This window comes from Dipodomys spectabilis, unplaced genomic scaffold (genome assembly GCF_019054845.1).
Source record: "Dipodomys spectabilis isolate Male_0828 unplaced genomic scaffold, ASM1905484v1 ptg000157l, whole genome shotgun sequence".
Taxonomy (NCBI): domain Eukaryota; kingdom Metazoa; phylum Chordata; class Mammalia; order Rodentia; family Heteromyidae; genus Dipodomys; species Dipodomys spectabilis.
The window spans coordinates 24735589-24756877 of NW_024870834.1; the positions used below are offsets into that span (position 1 = coordinate 24735589).

Consider the following 21289-nt stretch of genomic DNA (forward strand, 5'->3'; position numbering starts at 1 on the left):
TTAGACAAGCTGACAATGAAAATTAGCCTTTATATTCTTGAGGTCAGAGACCAGGTCTAATATGACCTTATTGCCCCCTGAATACCTAGCAAGTGTTTTGCATTATAGGTGCTCTTTTCTGAAGAAATGAATGAATGAACAATTGAAAAAGCAGAGCTAATGCTCAAATTTAGGTTTAGTCTCACTCCTCCGGATAGAGAAAAGAACTATCTACCTAAGAGCTGGGGGTTCATGCCTGTAACCTTGAGAGGCTGAGAATGCTAAGACTGTAGCTCATGCTTAGTCCAGGCAGAGCAGTTCATGAGATCCCTTCTTAACCCACAGCTGAGCATGGTGGTATGTGCCTATCATCCTGGCTCTGTGAGAGGCTGAGATAAAGATCACAGTTCCAAGAAAGCCTGGGCAGCAAAGTCATTGAGACTCTATGACAAAAGGAAATGTATTCACTATGTATGTAACTGTAACCCCTCTGTATATCACCCTTAAAATAACATTTAAAAATTTAAACACAACTTGATGGACCTTAGAAGTATTGAAATAAGGTTATCATTGCTTTAAGAAGTTAAGTACTTATCGTGTAGCAGATTGAACCACCCAGTCACCACCTTTGTGTGAATAAGAAATTCCTATTCAAAAGCTGAGCTTTTGCTTCTGTTCTTTCCTTTCCCCACACCACTTGTCATTCATCACACATGGTTTGATAGTTCAAGCAGATTGAATTTTGGAGCACTTCTGATGCCTGAGTGACAAAAGTTACAATGGTGGTTTTAAGCCTTTTAGGTAAATACTGGTCTAAAGCCTTAAATGATTCTTAAACAGCCCCCTTCCTAGGTGTGGATGTCTAATTCATTCAGCAAATATTTACTGCGTAACTGTTATTGCTGGGTACTATTGTAGGTCTGGGCATCTAGCCATAAACAAAAGTCCTACCCTCAAGGAACTTACTTCTAATGATGCTGAAGATAGGATTTTCTTACTGTTTCTGCTTTCATTTAGGATCCAGTGTGACATCTGAAGGAGTATGGGATTTCTTCCTGGCTGAACTTGGATCTACCCCTTGGGTTCTGCTAGTCACTCATTCCCTGACATTTATTTCCTGAGCACTTTGAAGATTTCAATGCTCATTTTATATTTACGGTCTTATTCTGTAATCCAGGCTGGTCTCAAACTTGTGATCCTCCTGTGTCAGCTTCCAGAGTGTTGGGATTACAGTTGTACATCACCATGCTCAACTTATTTGGACACTTTTCTAGCTTCAGATGTTTGTATGTAATTTTTTTAACAAAATAAAGTTTGTCCCCTTGGTTCCCTATTCCAGTACAAGATGAGTATCATTCATTTATTGCTAGAGATGATAACTGCCAGGAAGCTTAGATTCTCCTAGTTATTATTATTACTACTATTACTTTTCTTGTTACTGATATTATTATACATCAGGCACATAATATATATTCCATAAATACAACTATTAATTAATAGACCTGTCTTTTAAAAAGTGAACTTCAGTGGCTTTCTGTTCTTGGTATCAAGGGTTTTCCAACCTCACTATTCTATTCAAGACCTGAGACCAAGTATACAGAAAACATCACTGGCAACCCAACAGTGGCAAATGGCTATCCCAAATGCTGCATGTTTGTCTTCTCTCTTAAGATCTTGTCTCTTAGAGAGTTTAGATGGAGACACATTTGTCTTGCTATATGTGATAGGGGTTAATGAATAAAACATTGCTTTTTAATGTATAGCCCCTCAGCCAGCAGTATCATCAACTTCTCTAGCTTCTTTCTAAACCAACTGAAATTCCTGGACTAGTAGTCCAGGAATATGTAATTTTAAAAGGCTTACAGGTAACACTGATGCATACTAAAGTTTGAAACCACTAGAACAAAGTTTCTAGTAGAAAAACATAACCACTCCAGAAGAACAGCCCTAGTCTATCTAGAAAGGTCATCCGTCTTTTTTGAGCATGTGCCTTTAGAAAGGATGGAAATTAGAACCCATGTCAGAGCTCAGCGAGACTATCCTTGGGCCATTATAGCTGGCCAGACCATGTTATACTCCTCCCCGACTAATCCCAGTAAACAGCACAGATGCATTCTAAAAGTATTACATGCCAATTACAACACAAACCAAATTAGCCTCTAGGTACCACACCTACAGTCATTATTCTTCCCCTTTTTATAATCTCTCTGACCTATCACCCTTGGTATAGAATTCTATGATGATGGCTATCAAGGGTGTTTTCTCAGAGAATCCTTCCAGCTTAAAAGCCTCTGTCTGGGGTCATGCCAACTCAGGGCACGTCATCTATTATGTTTTGGCTCTGTCACTTCTGTAGCCAGACAACTAATGAAACTAGCTTTGGTGTTTTCTGGACTTCTTGGCGGAAGACCTTAACAGGAACAGCTCATGACAATAACAGAGTAAATTATAGATGGCAAAGAGGTCTGAGAATGAGAAGAAAAAGCTTTCCAAAAGTGTTGCGCAGAGCAGGATGTAGTGACCCATACTTATAATCTCAGCACCCTGGAGGCAGATGCAGGAGAATTTCAAGTTCAAGGCCAGCCTAGGTTACATAGCAAGAGGCTGTCACAAAACAAAATGTCTAGCCCAGCCCTCACACAAACTATCCCCAAAACTGCTAACCAAAGAAAATTCTCTGCCTCTCATCTAAATTGATTCCAATGCAACCTATGTTTCGAACCTATCTTTCTTTGTTGAACTAACCCTAGCAAAACAGAACTTAGGACTAAGAAACACTTCTTGGTGGTTGACTTTAATGTTCCCTTTTTCCTTTGGATCCCTCAACCATGATTATATTGCCCCCTAGCCTTCCTACAGAAAGTCCTCAAGTTCCCCTCCCTCTTGTGATTTATAATTTTTCTGACATTTGGAGGCAGTACCCATCTCTCAAGTCTAGTCTCTCCCACCTCACATAATATTTAGACTTTCTTTAACCAAACATCACACATTTTTGATGCCTTTGACCTTTTTTTCTGAAAAGTAATACAGGACTTTGCAAGTGCTGGGGATTCTTGAATACCAGGGAGAGAAGAGCACGGGTAAACGGGTATGCCCCTTGTGAATGAAAGCATGTAAAGCCTTGTTCATTGACATATGTCTATGGCATTGGAATCAAACCTTGTAAGATCACCAGGTCTTTAAAAGGTGCTTGTTTGTTTGTTTTAATCCAAAACTTGTTTCTAAGAGGCAGCAGCAAATCTAAGATTTCACGGAAAGCATTCTGACTTCTGTTCCTAACACTGCTGCCTCACACACACTGGGCGGCCTTTGAGCGATCCTTTCTTCCTTTCATGCTTCAGTTGCTTGAGGTGGATTAAGAAATTTATCATTTTTAAACATTTAAAGTCTGATGGAACAGCTAAGGCTAATCATGTGAATCGTAGTTAATATTAACCTAGTAGTCACATGGTGACATCTTGTATTTTCAAAGCACTAATTATAATCAACCTGCACCATTTCCCTCAGGAGTTAGATTCTGCAAGCTGTCTCAACTATATCCATTTGTCCATGTTCCACACAAACTAATGAACTTTTTCAGTTCAAGATTTTGGCTCTGAAGAGTCTTGGAGCTAATGTGTGGAGAGAGTTCTGCTAGCTTGACCAACCCACCCAAAAGTTTGTGGTTAATGGATTACAAATTTGGGGTAATGCAGAACAATAAATCACAACTAAAATAATAAAGCTGAAAGTACACACAATTTAAGCAGAAACACCAATGTTTTCTATCGGAAACGCAAGAAACCATTGATCATAGCAACTGTCTGAGATTAGCAGGGAGCCACATTTTCAAACATCCTGCAGTAAATCCAGAGCAGATCCAGCTGGAAAGCAAGAGTGGAAATAAAACTCAGAAAATCATACCACACTTTGAAGTCTGCGTCTTTCACAACCATGAGTCCCTGATTTGCCCCAACCATTCTGTGTTGCTCTTGCTTGCTGAATTTATTTTAAAAGAGACACAAGCCACACACACTTGCATATAATCTTTCAAATGGTCTCCAGCTTTTTGCAGGGATGGCTTGTTAGGGAACTTGAATCCCAAAATACTTTCTCTTGAACATGAAATCAGCCATCAACTCCCTTGACTCTAGCTGGGAAGGAAGGATTCCAGCACTAAAAGGAGAAACCACTCTGGGTTCTAGTAAGCAGTAACTTTTTTTCCCCTTATGTTCTTTCCTTGACCTTTTAATTTTTAGGTTTCACGTACTCTAGTCTATAAAAATGGATAATATCAATATAAAAATATCAACATGCCAGATGCTGGTATGGACCATGTCACCACACTGAAAGTAACTGTGACCATACCAAATCATCAAAAGAAGAAAGCTAAAGGTCTAGGTTAAGCAAGGCTTCAATTAAGCACAAGGCTCAACTGTCTCCATACATCAATGTCACCTGCCAACTGTGTTCTAGTAGATGTAGCCTCAAGATCTTTTCTCTGTCAATGTAGGAAGGAGGCGGTCCCTGTGATTGAGGTTCCAACAATCCTTAGGGTCATAAATGGACACAAGGAAGAAGTGGCAAAGGGCTAAGAAACAGAACTGTCACAAAACTAATCACCAACTGTCAGGATAATGTATATACTGGTGTTTTTGCCAAAAATACAAAAATGGAAGAAAATGTATTTAATCACAGTGGCTACCTCAGAATAATGCAAAATACAAAACCATCTCTTCTGTGGACAAAAAGAACATTACTCAGTTCCTTCAGCTGTGATATTATAAGATGATGAGTTGGGTATGGAGATCAGGAGCATTCAGCTACTGATGAGATTTAATTCTCTTGTAAAGAGTGACTAATAGGACTGGGAATATGGCGTAGTGCTAGAGTGCTTGCTTAGCATGCCTGAAGCCCTGGGTTCGATATCTTAGTACCACATAAACAAAAAATTAATAAAAATTAAAAAAGAGTAACTAATACTGCCCTAGGTTAAACATAATTATAAGGACCTTCAGAAACTTTAATCTTGATACTTTGGTGTACCTGTAACAACTCCTCCCCACCCCCCTTCCTAGTGTATGGAAGTCTCTTTCTCACCATGTGTACATTGCTGATCTTGTCATTCTCTTGTTCTCTTTGCTTCTCTCTCAGACCAACATAGAGACAATCAGGTATGTGTCAGCCAATGAGCATAAGAAACACTAGGATGGATGACTTTGTAACTCTTGTCAAGTTTCATGAATTCTAAAAGTTACATTCTCCCAAATAAATGAGATAGTTTGTGAAAGGCAGGGTACACACTGACAAGCACATGATATATAAACAGCATTAACTAAATAAGGGAAATTAAATTGCTACCTCGTCCCTTTCTCAAGACACAAGCAAGTCATTGGCCTTGAATTCACATCTCACTTTTGTGGCTTTCCGGCTTAGGAGCTGGAAAACTCCAGTGGATGAAATCTCCAAGAAGGAAGTCATACAGTGGACTCAAGCAGTGAGCATGGAGTCTACTTAATCTAAGCAACAACCCTGCTGTAAATGTAATAAAGAAGGGAAGGGAGAGCAACACAAAAACAAAGAACTCTCAACCTTACAAACACGGAGAGGGCAACAGCTGGTCAGCTGAGATTAAAGGAGCGTGAGAGCACCTCCCCATCTCCTGACTTCTCCTCCCCCATAAATGTCCCTGCAGCCAGCCCAGGCTCACTTTTATAGCCCTGTGCAGATGACCTTGTTCTAGCTAAGATAGGGGCTCCTTTGATCTCGGCAGGGGATGCTCTGGGCTTGCAGCTGGCAGATATTAATAGCACAGGATCCGCTGGGGTAGAAGAGATCTTTCAGTTGGGCCAGGTCACTTGCGTCAGTGCAGAAGAGCGTTCATTTTCCTGCATCAGCCCCTGCTGGGTCCTCTCCTCTCAGGTCACCTCAGATCATTTTCTCGCTGGCTGCTCTTGACCATTTGTTCTCACCCCACAACTGTTTTAAGCAATGTCCTCTGCTTTGCAGCTGAAATCTATTACAGGCCTCTGTAAATCAGTACATAAACCCCATGCAGGGGTGGGTGCTCCTGGGGTGCAGACCCACCTTACAATGTAAGTCTGTCAGCTGGAAAAGACTTGAGCAATCTTTTAGTGATCCAACCTAACACTGAACCTAAGAGAAACTGAGGCCTAATATGCTTAAAAGGTCAACCCAAGATCATAGGCAAAACTGATACAATGAATGTTTGAAACAAGGCAATTTATGTTTTGAATACTTCATATCTGTAACTTCATTCAGCCACTGCAATAAGCTTGAATGGGAATAAATGTTCTCAGAAATGTGTGTTCTTTTTTTCTTTTCTTTTTCAGTGCTGGGTATAAAACCCAGGGTCTTGTGCATGCAAGGCAAATGGTTAACCACCAGGTATATCCGCAGCTCACATTTGTCTACTTTACTGCACTGGTAAGTAGCTTCATTATAGACTTTTAGAAAAATACTTCTGTTCTTTACATGTTTAGTTGTACAAAAAAGAGATCTAGAAATACTAATTGCATTTTCCCTTGGATGTTGTAATTAGGAAAAGTTGTTTTGAGCTGGTAACTCTCCCTTTGTTAAAACCTCATCATTTTTCTCAAAGCAGTTACACTAGAATTCAGAGCCATTTATTTTGTGTGTTTTGCAAATCTTCTTTGCTTAAGATAAAGTAGGATGTCAAGACAAAGAAAAGTGACTTTTTGACTTTGAAATAAAAAAGTAAGATATTCTCTTCTAGTCTCCTCAGAGATCTGTGTGTATGTGTGTGTGCGTGCATGCGCGCGAGTGTGTATAATTATAACCATTTTTAATGATGTTCCTAATTGTTTTATGTAATTAACATAGTTATTGTTCTTCCAAATGTATGTACTATAATAGTCATCTAGTATTGATTTACTGATTATAATGTGTCTAGAACATTGGTACCACAGGAGCAAACCATCAACACAACACCAAAAACAATGTAAATTATGACTTTAAAAATCTGTCATCTTAGTCAGAAAATATAAAAAGTTGTTAATTTTTCAGGACATTTTCTTTATATAACTGAAAAAGTAGAGAAGCCAGAGAGGAGGAGCAAGTCCAACTGTAGAGGCAAGAAGGTTTCACGTAAGAGGCAGTCTTTAAAACGCTTCCATGTCAAAAAAAAAAAAAAAAAGCCATAGAATTGGGAAAGGGAAAAACTAATTTGTATCTAGACACATGGAGAGGAGTAAGGAGGGCAGGCAGAAGACCGACACACTTGGCATAGGAGTTTCACCTAAGGAATCAGCAGGATGAACTGGAAGGAAAAGGTAGACTCTAACGTGTTAAGAAGCATTAAACTTACCTAGTGGTGTTCTGAAAACTGGTCTACTCAAAAGAAAAGCAAAACACTTGAGTTTTTGCATTTCTGAGGCCATGGTGTAAATTTTTCTATGCTGGCTGATTATAACAAATCTTAAATCTCTGAGTATTCAAATACTATCTGATTCATTCTAGCTCATTTTCAGAGAAGACAATTCCCAGTGGTTTAAATAGGAGTGAGACACAAAAGAAAGAAGCTGGAAGGAGAAAGTAGGGACAAATTGGAAGTGGCAGAGACTTGAGTTGGGATTGTCTTTTAGATTTTATTGAATTGAGATAGTTATGGGTTTAATAAATAAGTTGATCATAATATAAATTATAAAACAGGGGGACAGGGTAGAGATATATTTGGAAAGAAAAATGAAGGCAGACATGGTAATGAAAGCAGGTTTTGAGGAAGTATAAATTCTGTGTGATTCAGACTTTCAGCCCAGGTGGCAGGAGGAGGATGCATCACTGAATTTAGAAAGAGAAAGCATAAAGCATTTGACAACTTTTACAAATATATCATTAGTTTGCACTCTGAGAGACACCATCAAATAGCAGGGTATGGTTCTTGCAACTTTTGGAGCTATATACCAAAGCTGATCCTCAGAGGAATACCCGGGAGTTACTTAAGAGCCTTGCTAAGTCTAAAAGTTTTCTGTGTTCCACTTTGAACAATTCTTAGAAAGGGAAAGGGAAGAGGAGTGTTGAAGAACTATGGTCATCTACTTAGGCCCATAGCACTGTTCCTGAAATTCAACTACAACTAGAAGAACTCAGAAATGTCAAGTAAGAACTTACAATAAAAGTAAAAACCACCCTCTGGCTTGCTGATATAATCTCCCCAGCTAGCTACACAAGGCTCATTGCAACCACAAATATATCCAGCCTAACCTTTGCTAGCAGGAGAAGGTAGGTCAAAATTTGCAGATTTAATACTGTGAAAGAGATTTGGTCTTATTATTGCTATAAAGCTGATCAGAAGAGACACATCTCTAGCACATGCGTTCATCATTAGTCAGTTCAAAGGTATTCGGTACAAATGAACAGCTAAACTGCTATCAAACTACTAGTCAAGGCAGCCTTTGAGCATCAGTCTCAGAAACCGTCATTTTGCAATTTGTCAGTGCTCATGCTAAGGACCTGAGACTAGCCACAGAGGCTGGACAAGCTTCTCTCCAGATGGAAATACTGGATGCTGTGAAGATGACTCATTCATGTGAAAAGGGAGCTCACTTACAGAGACAGGACAAGAGATTTGGGAGCCAAGTGATCAAGTGCCTTGAAAGGCAACCAAGCCTATATGTCCCGGTCCCAGGCTGGGCTTCACTGGCCAGCACCCATTAGCCATATCTCTCAGCTCTCAACAGGAGGCAGGGAGGCAGCGGGGCTGTATGTCAGTGTCAACTTTCAGGACAGATCTCTTACCTTCCGTCAGGGACAAATCATCAGCGGGAGACACCAGGTCTGCCTGAGCAGCACGGGCTCCACTCAGATGCGTTGTAATTTGATTCGTCAAGATAACCTGTGAACAGACAGGGAGGAGGAAGGGGGAGGGTAGAAGAATAAGAGAGAAGACCAAATTAATTATTAGAGCTCTCAAAAGGCAGACTGTGGTTTAGGAGAAGACTGATAAGTACCCAGGTAGGGAAACCCCAGCTCTAACTTTCACCAGCTTATCTTCAGGCAAGGCCTATCAGTTATTCAAAACCCAGAGACCAGAAAACAGGCTTTTCTTCAGAGCTCAAATAGCTAATCAATTCTTCCTAAATGCAGAGAAAATTGGGACTGGGAGGTGGGATCATATTAGCTAAAGAAGCAGAGGGTTAATTATACTTAAGATGCCCATGTATACTTTCGCTTATCAAATTTTAACTTCAAAATTATATATTCACAGCCTATCATATTGCTAGTGCTGACTAAAAGCAATCATTTAAACTCTGGATGTTTGTGGTTTCTTCGCCTATTACCACAAATGTCAGAGTTCTACTTCCAAGCTTGTGAAAGAAGTAAGATGTCTCTAAAGAAGTAACAGTCTTCTTTTAAATTAGTTGACTTGAAAACAATGAATAAAGAGTCCCAAATTTCACTAGGCATTTAAAATATGATTTAACATAATCCCACTTACATAAAACAACATTCCTAACACTCAAAATTCCTGGAAAGGACTCTAAAATGAACTCGCACGGTCTACTGCCATACAATATTTTCACATTTTGATAGGTCAAGAAACTTTATTTTCCTTAAAAATCCGCATTTATACCGTTTTGTTTAAAAGCCCAAGAGAAGGAGGAAATGCAGATTCTTCCCTGGAAAAATATGACATACTCCACACCACACTCATTTTGGATAGTTTGTACATCTCGGTCACTCAGAAAAAAACATCTACTGCTGACAAAGGCAGTCAGCATTTGGTGTGAGATTCAGTGCCTAGAATGTACCTGTAGTTGGGTTATCTCTGTCTGTTCTCAGGGTCAGCTATGACTTGGTTGCCCCTTTGACAAGCCAAAAATGAAGTAAGCTCCATTTTTTATGATCCAGTTTTCTTCCACCCCTCTGTTACTATCTCTCGAATGGACCAGTGGCACATAATAAATCCTATACAAATGGCAGCTTAATTGAGGATGGAAAGAGAGAGGAGCAGGATAGCAAGGCCAGGTTTAAGAATGGAGTATTAAGTATTCTATCAGCACAGACAATCTCTTAAAGACCCATGAGTCTCCAGCTGATCTTCAATGCTAATGGAATATTACAGGATCACATTCAGTATTTGCTAATCTCATCCTTCTGTTCTTCTGAATTGCTATCATTTTCCTTTGGAATGGTAAAAATCATATAGGATATGTCTTCAGTTAAAATGACTTTGAATGACCCAATACCCTGCTTTTTTAAAGAAATGACTCTTCAGCCAGGTGCTGGTGGCTCATGCCTGTAATCCAAGCTACTCAGGAGGTTGAGATCTGAGGATTGCAGTTCGAAGCTGGCCCGGGCAGGAAATTCCATGAGACTCTTATCTCTAATTAACCACTTAAAAAAATAGAGATGGAGCTGTGGCTCAAAGTGGTAGAGCATTAGCCTTGAGTGAAAGAACTCAGAGACAATACCCAGGCCCTGAGTTCAAGCCCCATGATTGACAAAAAAAGAAAAAAGAAAAAGAAATGATTCTTCATATTTAAGAGTATGATTAAGGTCTTGTATTCAACTTTCTCTTAATAACATGGGGCATGAGTTTCACAGTTTAATGTAAGGCGGGTCAAATCTTGACTGACACTGTGTGCCTTGGGAAAATTACTAAATCTTCAAGTTATATGTGTCCATAGGTAAGATAGTGTCTCTCTTATAGAACTATGAGTATTAGATGAAGCAACTAAGGAAGTATTAACAAAGTATCTGGCATTTAGTACATATTTAATAAATAGAAGCCATTGTTGTTATTACTTCCTTCAAGATATGCCATATACTCCAGATAATTAGTTCTAATGATATGACACTCAATCATAATTTCTACACTGACTGGGCAATATTTTGGTACCTGATCATTTCTACCAATTTTAGCCTAAAGGTCCAAAGAAGGAGTTGGGAGAGTTTTAATTAGTAAGGAATTGTGTAAGAAAGAGATAGTAATTGATGGAAACAATGTCAATAAGATACTGACATTGCTCTGAAAATATTATATGCCTTACCTAACAAAGAACAAAATAGTGTATTTGTCTGTACTAGTATTAAAAATTGTGAAACTCTGTAAAGTTTAAATATGTAAGCTATAAATTTTTATGGGATTCTTCTACGATGGCTTGGCAAGAATGCTCATGAGTTCTGGTGATATTTTAACAGCATAAAAAAAAAGACTTAACTAATACAGTGCTTAACATGGAAATCAAAGCATGCACCATGTATATGAAGGACATTGAGACATCAAGGCAGTGTGTGACTTCTCTAGAAAGATACAGACTAAACTACTTAGATCTATTTTGGTCCCATAATGTACTAAGATAATGGCTTTATTGTACAGAACAAATAAGATGATATTCCCCAGAACCTAAAACAAACTACAGATGACTCCAAAAATACCTGTTCTGGGATGAGGGTATAGCTCAGTGGAAGAATGCTTATCTAGCACGTATAAAGCCCTGGGTTTGATCCAAGCAACTTTGAAAACTTCCCACCATCATTCCTACTTCAATAAGAAGAACATGTGAAAAAGAAAGCATTTTCACTCTCCAATGGAAAAAGGAGCTCATAAGTGGTTTTGGTAATAATTGTCTTTCTTTCTGGTATGAGTATCAAAGCCAAATCACTGACGGCATAGATAGCACCAATTCAAGGGTTTGTTAATCACATCATCTTACTGAACTGTGTGGTTTTCTAAATCTGTGTTCAACAAAAACGATAGAATGGAAACATTTTACAGAAGAATTGATTATAAACAATCATGACCTGGGTAGAGGCCTACAGATGTGTTTTTCTCGGAGGCAATCTGGAAATGCAAAAACTATGTTCTTAAAATAACATAAAATACAATTACAAGTTATAAACAGAATCTTAACACTATCTGGTTTCTGAAAATGAATTGTGACGGACAGATACCACAGAGGGGCTCCCTTGGCCTTGCTCTGCTAGAAAGATCAGAGTTTCTGATGCTCAGGACTCCATTTGTGCAAGAGCAGTTTGTACAGTGGTTTGGATAAGGGCTTTGGAATCAGACAGATCTGAGTTCAGATTCTGGGCTCTACCATTCCAAACTGTGTATCTCTGGCAAGTATCATAACCTTACTACATGGAACATTTAACTTACAGGGATGTGAGGATCTGGACATTACCTTAGTCCTCACCACTGTACTCAGCCTATGTAAATGCGACCTCCATCATTGTGTCTTGTTGCTCTGAAGCCTTTTGTTTACTGATTTGTGTCATATTGTTTCATATCAATGAGGTACCATATACCTCATTAATGACAAATGTCATATTTTTACATCTCGGTCAAGAACGAGTTTAAAAAATAAAAATTTTTCATTTTCAAAAGATCATAAAAAGAGGTCTGCTTCCCTTTTGTACAGCTTAGAGCTCAAAGACAAAGCACAAATATTTTCTGTTTATATCTTTAAAAACAATAAAATTTTAATTGAAAATACATGTGCTATTTTTGCCATTTCCTTAAAAGTATGGCTAATTGAAAACATACAGCAAGCCCCACTACTATTGACCACAAATCCAAACACCACAGTGAGACTCTTGGACAATGGGAAAGATACATTCTATAATGGTCACAATTACATGAGAAGCCGGGAGGAAATAGAACCTGGCTTGAAGCTTACTCATCAGGAAACATACCATCTACCTCGTAGAGGGAATGAGAAGCCTTATAAATTGTTTAGAGGGAATAAGAATTATTATTTAGAGGGAATATGAATCATTTAGAGAAAAATAAGAATTGTTCAGAGAGAATAAAAATGGAGAGGGAATTGTTTAGAGGGAATAAGAAGCCTTATAAGTTGTTCACTGATTTAACTCAATGTTTTTTTGGTTTTTGGTTTTTTTTGGGTCTGGTGGTGGGGCCTGAACTCTGGGCCTGGGTGCTGTCCCTCAGCTCTTCAGCTCAACGCTAGCACTCTACCACTTGAGCCACAGCGCCACTTCCGGCTCTTTTCTTTTTGCTTATGTGGTGCTGAGGAATCGAACCCAGGGCCTCAGGCATGCAAGGCGAGTGCTCTACCACTGAGCTACCTTCCCAGCCCCTTAACTCAATGTTTTATTGAGAGACTATTTCCTCTCAAGACTTCTTTGCACTGCCTTTTAGTAGGATAAGTAGAGCTATAGTTGTAGGTAAAATGGCCCCTCACACAATGTCACATAGACCTTGAATCCCATTGTTAATACTCCCCTTCCAAAGGAATATGGGGTTAAGATTTTTTTTCCTTTAGAGGTTGGGAAGGTGGCTCAGTGTAGAGCGCTTGCCTTGCATGCATGAGGCCCTGGGTTCGATTCCTCAGCACCACATAACCAAAAAGAGAAAAAAAAAAGCTGGAAGTGGCACTGTGGCTCAAGTGGTAGAGGGCTAGCCTTGAGCTGAAGAGCTGAGGGACAGCGCCCAGGCCCAGAGTTCAGGCCCCACGACCGGACTTTCCCACCCCCCCCAAAAAAAGATTTTTTTCCTTCAAAAACCATGTCCCTAAGCCAGGTGCCAGTGGATCACACTTGTAATCCTAGCTACTCAAGAGGCTGAAATTTGAGGATCACAATTTGAAGTGTGCCTGAGTAGGAAAGTGCATGAGAGTCTTATCTCAAATCAACTACCACACAGCCAGAAGTGGAGCTGTGGCTGAAGTAGTAAGTGCTAGCCTTGAACAAAAAAAGCACAGGGACAGTGCCCGGGCCCTGAGTTCAAGACCCAGGACCAATACACACACACACACACACACACACACACACACACACACACACATTCATAAACAACCCAACAGGTCCCTCTATTACAGAGAAAAGAAATTGAGAAAAGAACTTAAGGTAGAGAAAAGAGGTTGAAAACAGGCAAGACAGATGAGGTGAACATGCAAGGCAGATGGCTTGGAAATCAATATAGACTTGGTCAGAAGGCAGAGGGTTATAGGCATGAAAATCTAACAAACATGTAAATAAACATAACATACAACTTATTCCCCTAAAATTAAAAAGGCAGCTTTAACAACTCTGAGACCAGAAGTTGGGTGCAGAATAATCTGGTCTATCAGTCCTAAGGGTCAGAGGTAGACCAACAAAGCCCAATTCTCTACTAGTTTATGTGTCCATGCAGACCACCTGCCTTCAGTTGATGCATCATTCCTTGGCTATGCTATGAAGAGACTATAGCTAGGCTATACTACTACTACCCTTAAGTTTATTAAGTTTATTGCTTCTAATATAATCTGTCTTAATGTGTCTAGTTTGATTTACCTGGAAATATCTTTGAGGACTCCATGAATAGTCCTGTGGTATATCAGAATCCATCATGAGTTACTGGTCAGATGAAAAAACAAGAGAGTCTTAAAGAAAATAGGAATGGGGAACTGCCAGGCCAAAAAGGCACAGCCATTGATATAAGAAGGGGATGGAGAAGAGGGAGTTTATGGCTGGGCAGAGATAGAACAGGTTAGCATATGATAGCCGGTCCTATTTGGACAGCAGAAGAAACACTGAAGGACAGCAAAATAACAACTCAATATATATAAGTCAGATGTTTAAGGGATCCATGCATAGGACAAATATCAATAACTGAGCAAATTGTTGAGGCAAATTTTGTAATCTCCATTTTATACTGCATGAACTATATAGTCATAGACAGGAGATTAATTGCACAGGTAGGAAGAGGGATAGGTAGGATAGAAGAGAAAAGAGAGATTATCCTCCCAGACCCAATAACAGGCAACTTGCCCATGTCCTGATGTGTTAGCCTAGAGAAATTAGTCTATGAAAGTCAACAAACAAAGGGATCTAATGCCTAGACATACACTAAAAGATTGGCAAAATGCTAAATTGTGATAAGCCCAATCTTGTGACTCTAATAACCATAAGCCAAGGAGGTATACAGTTTCAGCTTCTACAAATGTCAAGGGTAAAAGGAAGGCTACGTAAATGATGGCAGTCTTTCTGGTGGTTTTCAGTGGTGGCCTGATAGGAATGGATTATCGTTTCTAAGATAACTGGGCGCTTGGAAACCTAAGCTCTTCATAAAAACCTGTGTCTATCTGCAGCAGAATTCAAGAGGTAGATTCTCTAGAGAAACTATGAGGCCACTTCAGGCATCTTGGCATTGTTATGCCCATTAGAACACAGCTTCCTCTTCTACACCCACTCCCTGGCAGAAAGTAGCCACACTCTGACACAGAGAATCAGAGAAGTTTCACTATATCTGGCCGCACAGGACTGGGTATGTGCAGTGATTGTCCTGAGACCCTCGGCCCCTGGGCAAGCAGGCAACCCACTGGATACTAGGGCTAGTGTAAGAAAGAGCAAGAAGAGTGTGTAGGTGTTGACTATATTCAGACTGGAATCAAGTCTACAACTTTTGAAATGAGGAGGCACTGCCTTTTTTTTTTTAATCAGTTCTAAAAGCATAATCTTTCTTTTTGTACTGAAAAGGATCTATCTGCTCCAGGCACCATTTTTTTTTTTTTATAAAAGTTGCTTTGGTAACTATAATGATAATCATTTCCAGATATGATAGAGACCTAGCTTTCTATTCAGATGCCTTAGATAAGCCAGAAATTCTGAGTCTTAATCCTGATTCTCTTAAGGGTTGTAGAATGCCTTCTTTTAAAGAGACAGAGGGCGGAACTTTCCTGTGAGAAATTGTTCGGGTTCATTGAGTTCTTTCATCACTCAGGCTTGAGAGAAAGCCCCTGGAGTGGTTTTCACCATGCTCTCCTCTTGATTCCCAACCATGACATGTCTGCCCCAACGCTTCTCTTGCCACAGAGCTGTGATGAGAGGTAGACAGGGGAGAAAATGAAAGAGAAAGGCTGGGAGGGCAAGAGGCTGAGGAAAGGATCAGAATGATACCGACCATGCAGGACTGAAGGGCCAAGCTCCCAGACTCCCCTATCTCCTTCCCGCTTACTTCTAGCGTTGGGAAAAGATCTTCAGTATACTTGTAAGGAAAAAAATCAGACCAAATATTCTGGAATTTGAGCATTACAAAAACAAATCTGGTTTTACTATTCACCGGCTTAGTTTTGCCAAAGTTCTGGAAAATTATAAATCATTCCATGATGCAAAAAGAACAAAAATATTTTTTTCCTTTTCTTTTTGCTTCAGTGCAGAGAATATCAACTGTCAGTTACAGAATGAAGAACTGATAAGGTTTTAGTATTCTAGCCTGTTATTTCCATCTTGAAGGGCTGTATGACAACTGTTTTCTGGGAAAAATCTGAAAGGCTAAGGGGGATTTTCCGTTTGAAATGTTTGTAATGAAAAGACCACATTTCAATTTGGCCCGAAGACAACACTGGTGTGGGGTTCTGACTGCCCATCTTTTATTTCTGGCTCTGTCATAACCTGTGTGCATCTATCCCTTTGCCCCTTTCTGTTGTAACTACCAGAACTAGAAAGAGAATAGATGTCAATAGAGCAAGCTGCTAAGAAAACTGTTACGTATATTTCTCCTCTCATTAGTACTAGAGTTGTCCTCAAAATTCCTCATTGTCATAAGTCTCACCATCTCCAACTTTAAGCATATTATCCTATGCAGGACCACCTGGCATGGCCAAAACAGAAAGAGGGGAAGAGAGGGTGGAGAGATGATCTATTTGTGGTTTTGGTGAGAATACCTTCACTATTAAGAAAATTCATGACAGACCTAGTGGCTCACACCTGTAATCCTAGTTACTTAGGAGGCTGAGGTCTGAGGATCATGGTTTGAAGCCAGCCCAGGCAGGAAAGTCCATGAGACTTTTTTTTGGGGGGGGGGGGGTCAGTTGTGGAGCTTGAACTCTGGGCCTGGGCACTGTCTCTCAGTTCTTCAGTTCAAGACAAGCACTCTACACAGCGCCACTTCAGTTTTCTGAGTGGCTTATTGGAGATAAAAGTCTCATGAACTTTGCTACCTGGTCTGGCTTTGAAGGGGGATCCTCAGATCTCAGCCTCCTGAGTAGCTAGGATTACAGGCATGAGCCACTGGCACCCAGCTCCATGAGACTCTTATCTCCAATTAACCACAAAAAGTCGGAAGTGGAGTTATGGCTCAAGTGGTAAAGCACTAGCCTTGAGCACAAAAGCTCAGGGACAGCATGCAGGCCCAGAGTTCAAGTCCGGGACCAGAAAAAAAGAAAGAAGGAAAATCCAAGGCTCTCGGAAGCATCTCTCTTATAGACTGCATGGTGAAACTTGTCACAAAGCTACAGAAACATGCTGCCTGACAAGAGATTCCCTGGAGAAGAGTGGGGCTCCATCTGAGCCATGCAGATTGAGGGAGAGATGAATCTCCCCAGCTTTGCCTGCTCATCCAGTCACAAAGGGACAGGTATGAATACGACCTCCATTCTACCACAGTCACTGTCTCTACCACTTCATTCGGAGGAAATGTACTAAGGTAGGATATCTTGTGTCTGTCATTTGGTTAAAATAACACATGGGGTAACTGTGTGCGCAGTAGTGCACCGTAGCCCACTTCTCCCGGTGCTTACACTGGTCTCCTGTCAGTCAGGGATGCTGTTTGTCTGGCCTCCAATGGTTGAGGTGAGCACCTGTTGGTTCTGAGTCTCACACAGTTGGACAGTTGTGAGGAAGCCACAAGCAGCAGGCTGGTGTGCCGTTTCTACCTTCAGCCTGGTGTAGTCGCATCACGTCAACGATCTTGGGCCCATGGCAGGAAGTGACACGCACTGGTGAGCTGTCACAGGGCCGCCGCAGGGACTTCCAGTGATGCCTCTGCCAACTGTGTGCTATTTTGTAGTTAGCAAGGAGCCAAGAGTGTCTGGCCAGCTAAGGTGTGGAAAAGAACAAGGCCATTTGTCAGATGAGTCTGGGGTTCACACTGACATGGAAGAAACTTTCCTACCAGCTGTGCTGTGCAATTTCTGTGCTGAATCCCCTTTGTGTGAAATTTGGTTGTTTTCACCCACTCCCTGTCTCTGCCCACTGAGCCCTACAGAAAGGAAAGGGGTGGTGAATTTCTAGCAGCCCCCTGAGTTTCTGCTGACCTTTTTAGGTGTTTTTGTTACTTGGCGGTGCTTTCTATTCACGTGTGTGCCTACTTGCTGGGGATTCCCCATCTTTTGATTTGCAAGGAGGATTAAAAAGGTGCAGCTTTGTGATCAGACCATCATACACTACTGGGTATTAACTATTTCCCCTCCTTAAACTCTTCTAAGATCGAGAAAACAGTTCTATTGAGTCACTTGTTCCCCAGAGGTATGAAAATATATTCTTGGGGATGTCTGTCTTGATAAAACACTAATTTTTATCCCCATCGGCCCCAGCTACACTTAACAATGGCTCCCAGCAAACAGGAGCAGGGACTCAGGGGAGATCTGGGAAGCCATGTGTTTCTATGCCACCAGCACAAATGTCAGCCTGGCCACCAAGGGCTCTCCAAACTGCACAGGTACAATTAATTCTATCTCCAGAGTGATCTATGGCATAAAATGGGAAAGTCATTCACTATCTGCATAGATGAGGGTTAAAGTCCTGCCTAGCAACAAGTTCCCATATCATCAGATATGCTTTTAGACAAAAATTATTTCATGTCTTCCAGAAAGGGGAACTGTGTATGGTGTTATTTTTAAAAAGGGGGGGAGGGATGAAATAATGCTTCAGTGTCCATACTTAAATAAATGACATCAGAATAAAGAAACAATAATAACCTACAATTAAACAAAGTCAACATAGGAGAGGCAAGAAGAAAAGAGCCAGAGCAAATACATTAAATGGACAAATATTTACCCAGTGAATAGGATTAGGTTTCCTTCCACAGTGATGTCCTCAGAATGAAGCTCATCACATGCTACAAGTATGTTAAGACAGATATCCAGGCTAAAGTTATATCTCTCTTGAGGCCCAAGCCCTAATGCCAGATGATAAAAAAGAATTTTAGTCTCTGATGCCCATTCTGGTGGCTTTGAAATGACCAATTGGAGCTCTGCCAAGAAATGTGAGGCTATGCCAAGACACAGAGTTGCTAGAGGGGAAGGGAAGGTACATTTACTGCACATTGGCTAAACTTGCCTAATAGAACTATACACGGGTGCTGGCATCCTCTGTTCTTTCCTCTCTCATATTCAGGTGGCTGTTAACTTCCATCTTCATCAAGAATAATAGTTTCACGGCACTTTGTGCCAGCATAGAAGAAATGCTGGGAACTTACTAAAGCAGTAGATACAAATATCCTCGGCTCCCATTTCAGCTGTGGAACATGTACTCTATAGCTACTTTATACACCATAAAATCTCTATATGCCTCAATTTTACAACTGCTTACATAACTGAGATAGTAATCATATTTATTGTGAAGATAAAGAGTTAGCAGATAAAACACTGAAAGTACTTAACACCTATTAGGACATAGAAAATTCTACCTTTTCTGTGACATTCTCATTGATGTGTCATTCATGGTTCACTTCCTGTGATTTTCATCCCCATCCCAAATGCCTGTCTGAAGTATCCCTCTTCACTCCTTTTTAAGTTTTCATCTTTTAGAGAGCCAGTTTAAATCCCACCACTTCTATGAAAATTTCCCTAACTGTTGTAGCCCCAACTAACCTCTTAGTTTTTTACTCCTACTTTAGCATAAGTACCAAGTAATTTACTACAAGAAGTTTTCTCTAATTATTTCATATGTTTTATTCTCCTTTCTCTACCTTCTTTCTCTTAATAAGATTTAATATATTTCTGTAACTCTGATCCCACTTTAAAGGAGAGAAGGGAGAAGAGTGGAAACTAGCATTGATTGAGAATTTCCTACATATATATCATACACTTACCAAACAACTTAACACTTCATCTAACAACTCAGTGAGGAGAAATGTTTTTATCTTAGTTTTGAAGATGCAGAGACTGAGGCTGAGAGGCATTGAGCAGTCTTCTGATATAGACATTTTCTAGCCCATGGGGGAGCCATACTCAAACCAGGTCTATCAGTTTATGTTGGTTCTTCTACATAAAATATTCTCAACATGAAAACTTGTGGCCTTATGAGTGTTTATTGGTTATTTTCCTCAAAGTGGGCCATTTGCTGATATCAGATTAACCAACTTCCATGTAGTACAATGCAAATTCATATGTAAAGAAAATTATATAAACTATTTAAGCACGAAACAAATTTTCAGAGTTAAGGAGAAAAACAAAACGAGTCGACTGTTAGAATTCTGTTCACTGGAAATGGAAACGTTGAGTTCACAGGCTGGGAGGAACCATGCTCTAGTAGGTATGGCAAGGGAAAGGATTCAGATTCCTGAATTCTATTTCTGTCTTGGCCACTAGCCACTCTGCTCATATTTTCACTTCTGCTAAAATATGACGAGAGTAGTGGAAGAAGAGTTGCCACATAAGAAAAGGAGTTCATTGGTTGAATGTGGTAGAGTCACAAACAATACTGGGATCCGAAATAGGAGCTCAGAGCTGAGACAGATTCTATCTGCATCACTGGCATAAAATAATCCTGAGTATAAAGTATAAAATAGTTCACTTATGAACTCTTTGAACTGTTTATATTTGTTTTTATTTTCCTATTTGAAATGACATTTGTAATTTTCACGGTGTTACTATGGATGGTGGCAATGCTAAATAAGAAAAAATACAATTGATTCTTAGTATATTTGAAAACCAAGTCATGAATTCTATTAGTGACTCTGCATCTTAATGAAACACTTGGCCTTATAGTGAAGACACAGCTAGTATGGAGGTGGTAGAGACACTTTGTTCTGAATCCTTGAAGTCACTATCCAAGAAGCCAAGCCTTATGGAATTAGTGACAGTGGAGGTTTCCTTTAAGGTATACTGGGATTCCTTTGAAAAGAAGGACACAGAATCTGTGGGAAGTGGCTGTTTTCTCATAGCATAAGTCCTGAGGAATTCTGAATTCTGCAACTGAGAACAAGTCTTGTGGAAGACTTCCTGCTCCCATCAAGGCCTGGAAAGGGATCACTGCTGAGAACAGATGCCCTGCCACTTTAGAGTAGGAAGACAAGTAAGCTCTTCTCTGTCTGGTTATTGACAACACAATGCTCCTTCTCATGGATTCCTCCTGCCCTCCCCAGGCCCACACTGCAATGACTAAATATGCCTGTTGCTCCAGTGAATCCAGTCAAATAAATAAGTCAATTCTCTTTAAGTTTGTGGTCTCTACTCCTTGTTGGTTTATTGCAAAATTAAAGGGCACACAGAGTAGAACCATCAATCAGTAACCAGCAGAGGAATAAGCTCTTTGTGGAATGTACTGAGAAGCAGGAAAGAAGAAGAAAAAAAGAAAAGAAACCTCATGAAATGGTCATTTGTCAAGAGAACAGAGAGGA

At 40.1% G+C, this 21289-nt stretch overlaps 1 protein-coding gene across 1 annotated transcript in view; it reads right to left on the reverse strand.

Moving 5' to 3' along the window:
* Positions 1 to 19873, reverse strand: part of LOC122118876 (DNA repair protein RAD51 homolog 2-like) — a 161714-nt gene extending 141841 nt beyond the window's left edge. The window contains exons 1-2 of the mRNA XM_042692845.1: positions 19760 to 19873; positions 8737 to 8833 (exon numbers count right to left, since the gene is read on the reverse strand). Of these exons, the coding sequence (XP_042548779.1) occupies positions 8737 to 8833; positions 19760 to 19873 (211 nt within the window). The remainder of the gene's footprint in view (positions 1 to 8736; positions 8834 to 19759) is intronic.
* Between the last annotated feature and the right edge of the window lie 1416 nt (positions 19874 to 21289).